Here is a 13692-nt window from a genome sequence, read left to right on the forward strand (position 1 = left end):
ATTGATGCAAAATCCAAAGTTACAAAAGCTGCTTGATAAAAGTGGTGGAGTAAAATTACATTATTTCCATTTGAAATGTAGTGCAATAAAAGTATAAAGCTCAACAAAAATACTCAAGTTAAGTATACACAAAATATTCCCGTTTTAAAAAATGTGTGTTGATGAATAGACGAATTTCAAATGGTGCGGCCCAGTGTCTATAATCAAGTACACCCAGCATCGCCTTTAATCTCCAGTATGTGGCGCTCTAGTGCAACCTGGTTGTAGATCGTTTTGTTGACGGAAGTTCACACGGAAGAAGAGAAGGGACCGCGATGGTGCGTGTGAAGTCCAGGTAAAACGTGCTGATTATTTACCATGGTAACACTTTTTATGTGCTCACAATTACTTTTCTGACGGGTTGTCTTCTGTCTGCAGGTATTTACTGTGCGAAATCAACGTGACGGACAGGAGCCGCCTGTTGCTGCTGGATGACCGAGCTGTGGCAGCGGCAGTGAGGGCATCAGTGGCCCGCATGCACGGAGACTATGGGGCGGCTCTCTGCAGCATCAGATTCTCTGGTAAGTTCTTAAACATAACACATTTAAAGTAAAGCAACATTACACCCGAACACGTACCTAAACAGTTTGTGTATAATATGTTGAAAATTGGGTTTAGAGACAAACTCAGTGCCATACAATTGAAGCAACGATTCTTGTTCAAAACTAAATTTAAAAAACTGAGTTATCGCTTACAACTCCTCCACCATATGCACAATGACTTTACTGTAGATTGTTGCTTTATGTGTTGCCACTTTATGCATAGTTAATGCAACCTTCTTATTGTTTTTTTTTTTAAGTTTTGAGGAAAACATTTTACGATATTGTAGTGTTGACTGAGCTCTCCCTTTTCTCTGTATTTTTGTGTCTTTTTAGTGAAATATCTGAATGCTCATACTGGAATAGTATTCCTGCGTTTCCCCAAGAAATGTTACAGACTCCTCTGGTCTGCATTGCCTTTCATCACCTGTATTGAAAATCGTGGGCAGAAAATCCCATGTTTTCTGAACTGTTTGCATGTGGGAGGTAAGAAAAAAGTCATTTTGTAATGAACCGACGTACCTCTTAACAATTTAAATATAATTTAAACACTTATTAAATGTGTTTTGTTTTCCAGGAACAATAAGAACATGTCAGAAGTTTCTGATCCGATACAACACCCAGCAGCTCCATCGAATGCTCCCTAAATGTAAAAACGAAGGTACAGGAATTTTTACTATACTATCAAATGTCTTTCATACTAAACTCTGCCATGAGAGTCATTGGAGGTCCATTTATATATTTATCTTTTGATGGGATTTTTAACTAATCATGTACTAAAATCGTGATTAACAACAGTGTTGAAAATGAAACTGTCTTACCAGATGTATTGAATAATTTCACTTAGCATAAGATCTTTAGAATTTTGCAGGGTAGTTTTTACTTTATTGGAGTCCATAGCAATTAATTTCAAGCTATTCAAGATAAAAAAGGAAAAGTTTTTATGACCTGTTTCCTTTTTTTTTTCATTTGTAGAAGAAAAACATGAGATTCAGAAAGCAATTCTGAACTGCACTCTAACAAAACGAAACAAGGAAGCATTTGAAGATGAATTTGGGAGTGACAAAGAGGACGACAGTGATGATGATAATGATGAAGAAGAAGAAGAAGAAGAAGAGTGACTTTAGTGTTTTCATCAAATAGGCTACAGACTATTTTTGTTACAGGACATTTAAGCGTTTAATGAAATGCATACCCAACACTGTGGGTAATACTGTTCACTGCAACTGCTCAGCAAGTTTCATACTTACAGGGATAGTCCGGCGAAAATTGACCCCAGGGTCTTTTTCTGCATGAAAACTGATCAAGTAAGCCCTCCAGAGAGTTTTTTTCGTTCATCAACCAGTATTGAGCTTGCCTGGAAAAACCGGGAACAACGCTAATACAGTGCATTCGATCGGGGCAGTGCACAGAACGCTTCCAAAACGGCATTTTTTAACCACTAACATTGCTCGAAATAGCACCAAACCTCTGCAGTAGCATGACTAGGGTCCCTACACTTAAAACGGAGCACCAACAACGTAGTTTGCAAACCCGAAGTTTATTAAAAAGAACTGTTTTAAAAGACTCACCAACTGCCCCCGATACCGGCTCCTCTCCAAGGAAAGTCTGCACAAGTCGGTTATCAAATGCACCGGAGTTCAGTTCAAGGAGGAATGTTTTGGAATGTATAATACCAATGAAAGGAGTTGCATGTAAGTTACAGGCAACTCCTTTCATTTCCATGTCAACACTCACTAGATATGAATTGCAAGCTCAAAACTGGTTGATGAATGAAAAAAACTCTCTGGAGGGCTTATTTGATCAGTTTTCATGCAGAAAAAGACCCTGGGGTCAATTTTCGCTGGACTATCCGTTTAAGAAAACTGAATGAGTGTATAAAAAAAAAATACTATGGCCTAATTCTAAAGGCAACACCACAGAGTTTTTGTGTTTTTGATGAACTTATTTTGTATGTATACTATGTTTTGTGCACAACAGTATTTTGTGTTCAAACAAAAGCACTGTTTTTGATTATGTTGTATGCTGTCTTAAAAATGACATAAAAGTGATGGTTAAAATATTTTCCGAAAAGCTGCACAGACATTTAGATTCTATCGACATTACACAACCTTTAGCAATTATTGGCAATACTGCATCAAACCATGTAAGGATAATGTTTTTTGTTTTTTTTACTCCACCCAGACCGCCATGGTCTGTGCACCATCTCAGCAAAACCCCACACAATTTCCCCATTTCAGCTCATGTTCTGTGAAGTAGCTGTCCATAATCTTGAAGAGCTCCTCTGCCGTGGCTCTTGTTTGCACAGATTTGCAAAAGAGCAAATCCTCATTTAGTGACAGTGACTCTGAATTTACAAAGCGGACATATGAAATGAACAAACATTTTTTACTGCTGTCTGTGGCTTCGTCCACTTGTATTGCAAAACGATTTTCTTTCAGTTTTTCAGTGAGTTGTGCTTCAATGTCATTGGAAATGTCGCAAATTCGTCTCGCAACTGTGTCGTTTGACAGGGGGATTGTTTTTAATTTCGCAACGCTTTTCTCATCAAGCATAATTGACACCATGTCAACAGCAGCGGGGAGAATAAGTTGATCAGCTATCGTGTGTGGTTTTTTGCACTGGGCAACTCTATATGCGACTCTGTATGGTGCCATTTGTGCTTTACTATTCACTGACGCAGCTTTCACCATTCGCTTTTCCTGCCGACGGTATTCGGTGAGTTTTCGTTTCGTTGATGGGTTTATCAACGTGAGTTGGGTGTGATGTCTCCAAGTGTCTGCGCAATTTGTCGAAGACACAGAACACACACGGGTCGCTCCTCATCACCCACCTCAGCTACAGTGAATCCTAAAGCAAGATACGCTTCATCATACTTTCTCTTTGGTTGGCATTTCGATTGGTTTGGCCCGTCTGTCTTCTCTTTCTCTGTTGTCGCCGAATCGCCAACTTGTGTTGCCCTTGTAACAAACTTGTCCATTTTGAACCTTAAACGATATAGCCTACACACGTCTGCTGCCCTGTTGTTCTGTTGTCATTATTCCGCCGCAATTAACATGCCGACGTCTAGCCTATTATTCGCACTATGGTTCCAGGCAAGCTTTTTTTTTTTTTTTTTTTTGCTGGTTTCCTATCTAATGTTCTTTTAACATGTTTAGGACAATTACGGAATCCATTGTGAGTGCGCTTTATCGGCAAAACAGAAAGGAATGAAAAAAAAAAAAAAAAGCAATTTTCTTCTGATTCCATGCGCCCCACCTGCAGTACCTCCGCGCCCCACACTTTGAGAAACGCTGTACTAAAGTCTTATTTAAGTGTTGATCATATTGTTTATCATTAATTCACATCCGTAAAGAAACTTATCAATGTAATGAAGTACACAATTAACTGAATTTTTGGGATTTACTTAAAAATGTTATTTCAAGTCGTTCCACTCGTTCGATTCAAATTTATTTTATTCATTAAAATGGACTTAATGATGTCAACATAAATAATACAAAGTGATTTAAGTATATTCAACTAAATTAGTAATTACCGTAATTATTTTATATTATTGTTGGAGGAGCTTGAGAAGATTTTCATTGTCGTTTCTACACTGTAGTACTTTATGTGTACATGACATTCAAACCTTTGAATGTTTGAAAGTACAAGTAAAAATATACTTAGTTATTTGACACCACTAGTTAAATACCTGAGTTCTTAGTTCATTTATGCTTAATCTTATTAACGCTGTTTTGTTTGTACCAGATAGCAGTAACTTTTATAACTACATTCCCCACAAAGCTTAGCGGGGTCTCTTCTAAACAGCTTTGCAAACTACAAGAAACATCCGGGTCTCTCAGGTTCCTATCTGGCGACCCGTCGCCATTAGCACAAGCTCCGTAACGGAAATATTTTTTGGGTCAAAATCTCCCAATTGTCGTGTTTTCCAGACTTTGGGAAACATCTGACGCCTTGTTAAGGGCATTTTGTTTCCCTTACCGACTAAACAACCTGAACTCGGGGGGTGTTGGCCCCGCGTGTTGAGCTTTCGTCCTCTCCTCCAGCAACCTCCATAACTTGAGACATCGAAATCGTGTCTCTTCTTTTTTCTCGGATTGTTTACTGTCAAAATGTCGCCGTGATGGGTTCTCCGCGTTTGATAGAAATGCACCAGGGCCTTCGTCGCCTGACCCGCACTCACCGCAGCCCGCTTTCCCCCTTTGTTTTCCCGTGTGGCGTTAGAGAGCTCGGTGGCTCTCTACCCGCAGCTCGGCCCCTGTACCACGCACTTCACGGAGACAAACATGGAGAAAAACCCCAACAGCAGCACCAACAGCAAGGTTCCACCACGGTCCAGCTCCACAGGCCCGACACCGTGCGATTCTAAACCCAAAACAGGTGAAAACATAATATCTGCACATATGGACACACTCTGTGGCCTGCTGGGGCCTAGCAGTAGCGCAGAGATTGTTTATCTGGTATGGCTGACGTCGCTGTCAAAACATTTGGCCCAGTAACAGGCAGAAGAACATGCTAACATTTGCACACAACAGTGTATTTGTGTGACGATATTTACCTGTTTGTAAGCATGGATGCAGAGTCACACTGACCTTTTATCAACCTAGAAACTATGCATGATTTAACATTTACATCCTAGCTAAAAAACATTTAAGAAATCAATCATCAATCTGACTGTGACTTTGCATGCTTTTTTCTATACGATGAAATAGGTTTAAGGATCATACATTTGTCCTATTAAATGAGTAAAAGTTGTTCTTGGCTTTAAAACAAAATGGTTAACACTCCACCATGAAGCTAGAAATTGATGACAAAAAGGTTTATCTTTACTACTTCTAATTTAATGGTGTTGTATTCTGCAAATACTGTGTGTGGGTTGCCTATAAGCACACTCATTTGTGTGAAAGAGTACAAAAAGCCTTACTTTTACCCATTCTAATGATAGTAAATAATGAAGTAAATTTAGCACCTGCATCACATCAGGTAAAAAAGTACCCCATATTAAAATGTTCTTCCAGCGATTTCTGGTTTCATCAGCAAACTGAAGATGTTATATTAAAGCATAATATGTGTGTATTCATACCATTAATGAATTTTCATAATGTTTTTTTCAGAAAGTAAAAATAATGGAGGCTCCAAGCGCTACAGCCGCAAGCGTGAGCCTGCCTTTCCAAAAACCGATACTTTTCAAGGCCCTCGTCACACCAATTCACAGAAAAGCAAAAATTATGACAAGAGACCCTCCCAGAGAGGTGGAGGAAAACAATATGGCATTGCAGGTGGAGGACGACGTGAGGAGGTTGGTAATTCTTAATTACAAAAGAAAAAACTTTAAAGCTCAAACATGCTTTACAGAATTGTATCCACTTCTGCCTCCACAGGTAGCAGAGACCCGCCGGGCCGAGTTTTGCCCGGCTCAGTTCGCTGGACCTAAAAAAGTTAGCCTCAACCACCTGCTGAACTTTACCTTTGAACCTCGTGGTGCTATCGGAGAGGGAGGCAACTCTGGTTGGGGCCGCCGAAACAAATGGGGCCACAAGCACAAGCCCTTCAACAAGGAGCTTTTTTTGCAGGCCAAGTATGTTATACAGATAAACATTGTCTACTGGATGTGCATGTCACCTTATTTGCAGATTGGCCAATACATCTGTCCATTCCTACCTTAAACGCTTAGCCTTTGGCATTACCAAATTTTGTGTGTTTCAGTTGCCAGTTTGTGGTGTCTGATGACCAGGACTACAAGGCTCACTTCACTGATCCAGACACTCTGGTCAACTGGGACTGTGTGCAGCAAGTGGTGAGTATATGTCCTCTTTTAAGATGTGTGTTTTGAAAATAAAGCCAACATTCATTTATAACCTTATGCACGTAATGCCAATCCATTTGTGTTTGTCTACAGCGTATCTACAGTCATGAGGTGCCGTCTTGCCCTATCTGCCTCTACCCTCCTCTGTCTGCCCGCATCACCAAGTGTGGACACATCTTCTGCTGGCCGTGCATGCTGCACTACCTCTCTATTGGCGACAAGAGCTGGTCGAAGTGCCCCATCTGCTATGAGGCAGTTTCAACCGCTGACCTGAAGAGGTAAGTCAATAAAAGCCTTGTAGGCTAACTAAAGCCACCTTCCCACTGGATGAAAACAACTTGAACATCTGCATTGAATCTTTAATGCCGAGGTTACAATCTGCATTCAGTCCTGGGAGAAATTAATCAGTTGTAATCACAATTATTTATCCGCTCCAGCTCTGATTGTTAGTGATGGTAACAGGACACCCAAGGTAGATGCACTTTGCAATGTGACACGTAGTGAATATATAAACAATTAAAAGAGGTATTTGGGGACCTGTAATCATTTAGTGAAAAACATACCAAACATTTTCTTTTCTCAAACCACCAGTGTCCTTTGACAAAAAGAGTCATTAAACCTTGCTGATTGCCATCAAACACCCTTTGATTTAAACTCATTTTTTTATCTTCCACTTTCCAACAATCATCAACTCTGGTTTGAGAGTTTGAAAGAGGGACTAAGTAAGTAACAGATATATAAATTAGAAGTAGTCACTGTATATTATTAATCCTGCGTTCAGTGCTGGCAGTCGTGACATGACACACTTGCTCAAAACAGGAAGACAAACATGTCTAATTGTAACGGTAAGGGAATTTCTCACCTATATTTAGCAAGCTTTCCTATGTGCACAAAATATGCATATATTCAGTCATTTTGGTTATCAGGCAGCAGTAGGAGAGAATACATGAAAAGGGTTAACAAGGAAACCACTGAAGCCTTCACATCTGAGTCTTAGTTTTGTTGAATTCTTCGAGAGTGAATTCTAACAATCCGTTTCTTGTTGCAGTGTTGTTGCTATGGAAACCAGGCAGTATGTTGTTGGTGATGTAATCACCATGCGCCTGATGCAGAGAGAAAAGGGGGCTCTGGTGGCCATGCCTAGCTCTCACTGGGTGAAGGTGGAGGAGCCTGTTCGCTTTGGAGGTGAGAGAAAGCCACCTTTTGTTTATGAAGGAGATCAGTGACGTCCTATAAGTGTCACCGTCTTCAAAGTTATTTTATATGGCTCAAAGTAACTCTAAAGAACCATACAGACGTTTTATTGTCCTCAGACAAGTTGGGTTATATTACTTGAAGTTTAAAATACTGTCCTAAAGGGGATGATTCTCTTACTTGGTATTCACCGTTCAATGATGTGTGTTTTCTAGATGTGTGTCTTAGCCCGTACTCCAAGCTCCTGCTGACCTCCCCGGCGCAGGTCCTGAGCCTGGTGGCCGAGGAGAAGGATGCCCTGCAGGCTCAGCTCAGCCAAGAGGGGGACGCCCAAGGCTGCTTCATCCAGAGCGCACTTTGCCTTCTGCAGGTAGCTAAACCTGCATTCCTCTCTGACAGGAAACAGTAAAGCAAATGACAGCACATTCACAAAAAGTGAACTGGATGACATCACCACTGAATGTGTAATCAATGTTATGTTCTCTTGCCGGTCTACAGGTGGAATATGAAACCTACTTTATTAATCAAAGTAAAACTATACATGGATACAGACATATATTTACCTCTTTTATGCTGGCCCCAAACTCTAGCAAGTCACGTTATATTTTCTGTCAGATCCCATATCCCTTGAATCCCAGCTCCGAAATTGTTTAATATGAACGTCAAGGTTGCGGTCCTGGGTCGTGACTGAATTGTTTTGCCGTCTGCGGTTTAAAAAAATGTATGTTCTTATGGTTTAGGAGCGAGAGGAAATGCTGCTGAAGCAGCAGAAAGCACATGTAGGAGACCAGCTTGACCTTTCCTCTCTGACTCTGGAAGAACCTTCTCCTGTGGACGAAGTGGTTACTATTTCAAGCATCGCCCAAGTGAGTCTAAAAACAGTCCTTTCAACATTCTTGTTTGATAGTATGTTATTTATTAGTAATGGGATATTATTTTACTTGCATGTTCTTTCTAAACATTGTAGCTTTCTACTTTTATATGGGAATATTCAGGCTTTTCTGTTTAGTAAGCGGAAGTGGTGTCTCTTCCTTTTGCAGCCTGTGCTGCAGTACACCTCTGCATTTGATGACGAGGTGGCGGAATTTGAGGAAGTTGTGGAGGTCTCAGAAGTGCCTGAGGTCCAACAGGATGCTGATGAAGAGCTGCCAGGCTTCCCTGAAAGTATTTTGGAGAATGTCCCGGAGGAGCCTCCAGAGGCTACGATGGATGAAGCCCCAGAGTCCCAGCCTGAAGAGGAGATCCCCTCCAAGCAGGCAGATTCAGGCCGCCCTTCGACCAACGTGGTGCACGGACCCTTCTACTATTTCTACCAAGGTAGGTGATACCCTTATCTCTTGGAACCTTTCTTATTGTTTGCTGTGAGGAAAATTTCCCTTTTAGCACACTGAATTGCAACCATATTATTACATAACATTTGGTTGGTTGAATTCAGAATGTAATAACATAAACCGACCTTTCCCAGTTAGAAATTAATTTACATATTAGATTAGAAGCCTCTTTTTCTCAGCTGTGTGGAAAGTTGTTGTTCTTTTCACTCAGTCAAGTAAAGTTTCAGTGTTGGCTCTAACTGTTTGTCTTCCCTCCCTCGCCCATGTCTCTCCCTCCAGCTGATGACTGCCAGCAGATGTTCCTGCATCCTGTGAATGTACGCTGTCTGTTGCGTGAATACGGCAGCTTGGAGGCTAGTCCGGACTCCATCACTGCGACAGTGGTGGAGATAGTGGGACACCAAGTCACTGAGGTAAGAAATAAAAGAAGAAACCAAGAACATAATATTCAGATCATTTTGGTTAAGCTGTTTCACAAGAGAGATTTCCGGAAATGGATTTTAAACTAATAATCTCCTGTAACCAGAATTCAGTTGATTTGCTTATGTCATAACTTTAACTGTTGCAGGATATCCGCCGACGGCATCGCTACCTGGCTCATCTGCCGCTCACGTGCGAGTTCAGTATCTGTGAGTTAGCGCTGGAGCCGCCAACTGTGTCCAAAGAGACTCTGGATACATTTGCAGGTAAGAATACATTGCATGTCTACACAAGTTTTAATCTGCAGTTACAGGAAAAGGTGACATAGATTTTAAGTGGTGTTTTTATACATTTTCCTCCCAAACCACTAGATGACTTGGAGAAGAGGAAGCGCCTGAGGCAGAAGAAAGCCAGGGATGAGAAGCGCAGAGAGAAGCGAATTGAAATCGAGGAGAACCAGAAGCAGGGCAGATGTAAGTACAGATGTGTAGGTGACAACTGGAATGATACTTCGAGAAATATATTTATTATATACATCTGAGCGTTATCTGTACCCGAGGCTGTAACTGTATTTGCTCTTGTGTGTTAAACAGATCCTGAGGTGCATATTGGATTGGAGAACCTTCAACATTTCCCCGCATTCGGGTCTCCTCCTCACAACAGCAGCCCCCTAATGCAGCCAGACTTCACATTTGCCCCCCCGTCACCCCTCAGCACCAGTCCTTCCTCTGGTAAGAGCAGCTCCTTCCTCTGCAGAGTTCCGAGCTATATACGTGACCTCTGGCTGTTTATGGCTTATGTTTCGGCAGTTGAACATTGTGAGTTGAGCATCCCTTTTGTTGTTTTAGATGGGATGAGATTCCCAAGTCTGAATGGGCAAAGCTCTTCCCCCGTTGTGGGTAGTCTGGAGGATGACTCCCACTGTATGTCCTTTGCACAGGTGTGTATTGAAAATGCACCAATACCAAGTTGGCAACGTATTTTATTGAGATTTGTCATCTCAGGGAAATGGTTCACACATCTGAAGTGCAAATGTGGTAGCACATAATCTAAATACATGACGTGGTCCTTTGTCTTGTAGATGCTAAGAGACGGGAAAGCCAGAGGTGATTCTGGGTCCTGGATCGCTCCAAAGAAAGGTACATTTTAGATGTTGTGTGAAAATGTAATGTCAGAATTTTGAAAGCAAAAGTAAGATTGGAATACTTGCATCAAATATGTCCTGCACGTTTATTTTATTTTACTGCCATCACTTGTTAATATTGAAATGTCAATACAAAAGTATAAATTCTCTGAACTCTGTAGTTTTAGAATTCCTTTGTGGACATGACTTTTGTATCAACATTGTAGTACCTTCATGTATAAATCTACACAAAGAAACTATCTTGATAGTGGGCTGCAACATTCTGCCGAAAAACTCATTGGAACCATTAAAATAACAGCAACAGGGTCAGTCATAGCTGCTGAAACAGATTTATCCTACTTAAACAAGAGCCACTTTTAAGATGCATTACATTTGCTGTCAATAGTTAAACCAGTTAAAATGTATATAAAACTGACTTTGACACAATGCTTCACTTTTACACGGTCTGTTATACCGCTGTTCACAACATAATACACTAAGAAAGCTTTTTACTTGCATATGTGCTTGTGAGGTGGTACATGTTGCACATACTGACAAGGTGTGCAGGGGAAGAAACTGGAGCTTTGTAGTGTACTGTATTTCTTGTACAGCCAGTTTTCAGCAGTGTAACTCCCTGAGGGCTTCCTGACATCAGTGTTGTGTATTGTGCCGTGCAGAGCTGCTTGCTCCCCCAGCAGCAGACAGCGACGGAGAGAGCGACGGGTCCGACCGCGTCCCGGTGCCCAGCTTCCAGAACTCCTTCAGCCAGGCCTTTGAGAAGGCTCTCCTGCAGCTGGACTCTCCTCCACAACATGTGGTTGTCCCAGGTATGGCATCTATGACTTAACTATACCCAAGAATTACCTTTCTGCAGTTCAAGTATGTGTTTAACACTCACCCTTGGTTGTCTTTCAGATGAAAAAGGAGGAAAGAAGAAGAAGAAAAAGCAGAAACTTCTATTCAGCACATCCATGGTTCACACAAAGTAGACAACACTGAAGTTCATTCAACCATATTTCTTTCTTGAGTTGATCTTCCTTTTGCTTGTTTTAATTCCATACAGACCTTTCTTAGAGCTACAAGCTATTGAAAAAAAGGTTTCAGTAGGTAGCTAAAGTTCATGCTGCTTTTAGTTATTCTCTTTGGGTTCATCAGTTTAATTTATATACATTTGTCGGTAGTTCAAAGCTTTGCAGCGCCCTCCTCTCACACAGCAAGCCTTTGGGTAACATTCTGATCAGATGCTAAGTAAAGGAAGGGATAAAACATGCTATAGGCTTTACATGGCTTCAGGATGACTTGCATCACAGTGGTTTCTCCATAATGTCCAACTTTTATGAAGTAGACTCTGAGCATCTAGGTTCCATGAGTTACGTTGATGAAATAAATCTGGGTGCTTGAGATTAGAGTAGCAGTCAGCCAGCTGCAGGTACGTTACACCTTTTTTAAGAAATCTTTCCAAGATGCTCAGTGCTCGGACATTCAGTTGGAATTTCAGTTTAGATTAAATGGAAACATACCTCTCAGTGTTGGCTAGTACTTCATGACCATTCAAGAAACATAGATTTTAGAAGTGAAAACAATGCCCTGGTGTTTTGTAACAACGACATGAATACATAATGTTCAAATACCATTGTGAGGAAGTGAAAACACAGTATTGTATTAAAGAGATTAGGTCTGTTGGTTCAACCAAACTCCAGTATATCCCGTGGGGTTAAACTATATGTACGCACTTTCTTCCGTGTTTAGTTTTCTCCTCTGTGACCTTAAAGGATTACTTATTTTTAACTTTTACTTCCCTAGCTTGATTTCAGTGTTGAAAAGCTTTGAAACTAATGAATTGCTGACATTTAACGAATGCTTTGAAGAAAAGTGGATTGAGTTTGTTTTTGTTTGAGGGGTCTGTAATGAACTTTTAGGTTTAAGTAAGTTTAAAGGCTAGTGGACCTTACTAGTCTGATGAAATGAATAAACCATTATGCACAATCAAGAAACTGACTGTTTAATGCTGCTCTTACTGCCAAGGCTAATAAAGGTTCAGGTTTGGTGAGGTCAAACACTGGAACTCTTAATCAGGACAGGCGCTGCCATATTTCTGATGCAGTATTTCGTTTTCTCCACATGGGGGCAGTCCTATACAATCAGTATGATCATTATCGAAAAGTTATCTCAGGGGTCAAGGTTGTATACATTTAATGCCTAATGTATACCAAGCTGTCATAAATACCAAGCATTAGCTTTTTAAAATGAAGCCTTATGCTGTTTTTAATTGTGGTTTTTATGCCAATTATTTTCGATAGTTCTTTTCTTTCTGTAAAATATCAGAAAAAAGCAAAAAATGATCATCCCACTTTTCAAGTCAAAGATGATGTTTTTTCCAGTTATTGCATTGTCAGTTGACAACCGAAAGATAGTCATTTAAATATTATATATATGTATATATAAACAGGAAGTATGAAATCTCCTTATCAAAGAGGCTGAAAACTTTAACTATGAATAGATTTTGAAAGTTTTTGGAGATTATTTTTCTGTGATCCACCAATGGATTAGTGTAGATTTATCGGTGCGGCTCTTATTGAAATAAATGAATGATATGCGTTTCCTTATTCCCATATCAACAGGTCTGTTCATTTAAACAGGGCTGTTTATTAACACTGGCATTAGGCAACATTATATTCTTATGTTTATAAATGGTTAGTATAAAGGTTTGAATGTTGTCAATTATTTCTATATAGCTGGAATGGGATCAGTCTCTCAGAATCGCATTATCCTATGTAGTGTCAAGCAACAGATACGTCAAGTTATCCATGTTAAACTCGAATTCGTCCCGGAAGTCAGGGGGATTAGCTTTTAAAATACGAAAGTTGCGCGAGTGATAATGTTGATTCGGGACTCAACAGCGGTGAAATGTAACTAGTACTTAAGTATAATTTTAAGACCTTGTTCATTACTTGAGTAATTTTATTTCACATCATGTTATACTTCTACTACTCGGAGGTAAATATTGTAGGCTACATTTGACTTGACTAGATTACTACATTAAGTATTCTCATTTTGAATATTAATATCAAGAAATACAAGATGATACAATATTGGTATTATATATAGCTAAACTGCAGCATACTGTATAAAGCAATTGGAACCACCACCTTTACCAGTTCTAACATTTGTTCGATAACTTTAGTTAGAAGCTTCAGATTAATAATACAAATATAATCAATGATTCATGTATTATGTATT

At 40.1% G+C, this 13692-nt stretch overlaps 2 protein-coding genes across 2 annotated transcripts; both read left to right on the plus strand.

Moving 5' to 3' along the window:
* Window positions 1–223: 223 nt before the first annotated feature.
* Window positions 224–2641, plus strand: pop5 (POP5 homolog, ribonuclease P/MRP subunit). Its single transcript, XM_063897182.1, has 5 exons — window positions 224–334; window positions 418–560; window positions 915–1064; window positions 1156–1239; window positions 1554–2641. The coding sequence occupies exons 1-5, from the start codon at window positions 315–317 to the stop codon at window positions 1697–1699; spliced, it is 543 nt and encodes a 180-aa protein (XP_063753252.1). The 5' UTR covers window positions 224–314; the 3' UTR covers window positions 1700–2641.
* A 1762-nt stretch (window positions 2642–4403) lies between these two features.
* Window positions 4404–12446, plus strand: rnf10 (ring finger protein 10). The gene is made up of 17 exons (XM_063897181.1): window positions 4404–4958; window positions 5693–5877; window positions 5960–6156; window positions 6285–6375; window positions 6478–6662; window positions 7433–7569; window positions 7794–7948; window positions 8319–8444; window positions 8619–8895; window positions 9189–9322; window positions 9478–9595; window positions 9701–9802; window positions 9923–10060; window positions 10178–10269; window positions 10411–10468; window positions 11130–11279; window positions 11368–12446. The coding sequence occupies exons 1-17, from the start codon at window positions 4865–4867 to the stop codon at window positions 11439–11441; spliced, it is 2313 nt and encodes a 770-aa protein (XP_063753251.1). The 5' UTR covers window positions 4404–4864; the 3' UTR covers window positions 11442–12446.
* The last annotated feature ends 1246 nt before the right edge of the window (window positions 12447–13692 follow it).

Source organism: Eleginops maclovinus, chromosome 12 (assembly GCF_036324505.1).
Source record: "Eleginops maclovinus isolate JMC-PN-2008 ecotype Puerto Natales chromosome 12, JC_Emac_rtc_rv5, whole genome shotgun sequence".
Taxonomy (NCBI): Eukaryota; Metazoa; Chordata; class Actinopteri; order Perciformes; family Eleginopidae; genus Eleginops; species Eleginops maclovinus.

Coding starts and splice junctions, on each gene's coding strand:
- pop5 (XM_063897182.1), top strand. CDS start 315: ATGGTGCGTGTGAAGTCCAG. Junction 1,065..1,155: donor GAACTGTTTGCATGTGGGAG/GTAAGAAAAAAG, acceptor TTTGTTTTCCAG/GAACAATAAGAACATGTCAG. Junction 1,240..1,553: donor CCCTAAATGTAAAAACGAAG/GTACAGGAATTT, acceptor TTTCATTTGTAG/AAGAAAAACATGAGATTCAG.
- rnf10 (XM_063897181.1), top strand. CDS start 4,865: ATGGAGAAAAACCCCAACAGCAGCACCAACAGCAAGGTTCCACCACGG. Junction 7,570..7,793: donor GGAGCCTGTTCGCTTTGGAG/GTGAGAGAAAGC, acceptor TGTGTTTTCTAG/ATGTGTGTCTTAGCCCGTAC. Junction 10,469..11,129: donor CTGGATCGCTCCAAAGAAAG/GTACATTTTAGA, acceptor TGTGCCGTGCAG/AGCTGCTTGCTCCCCCAGCA.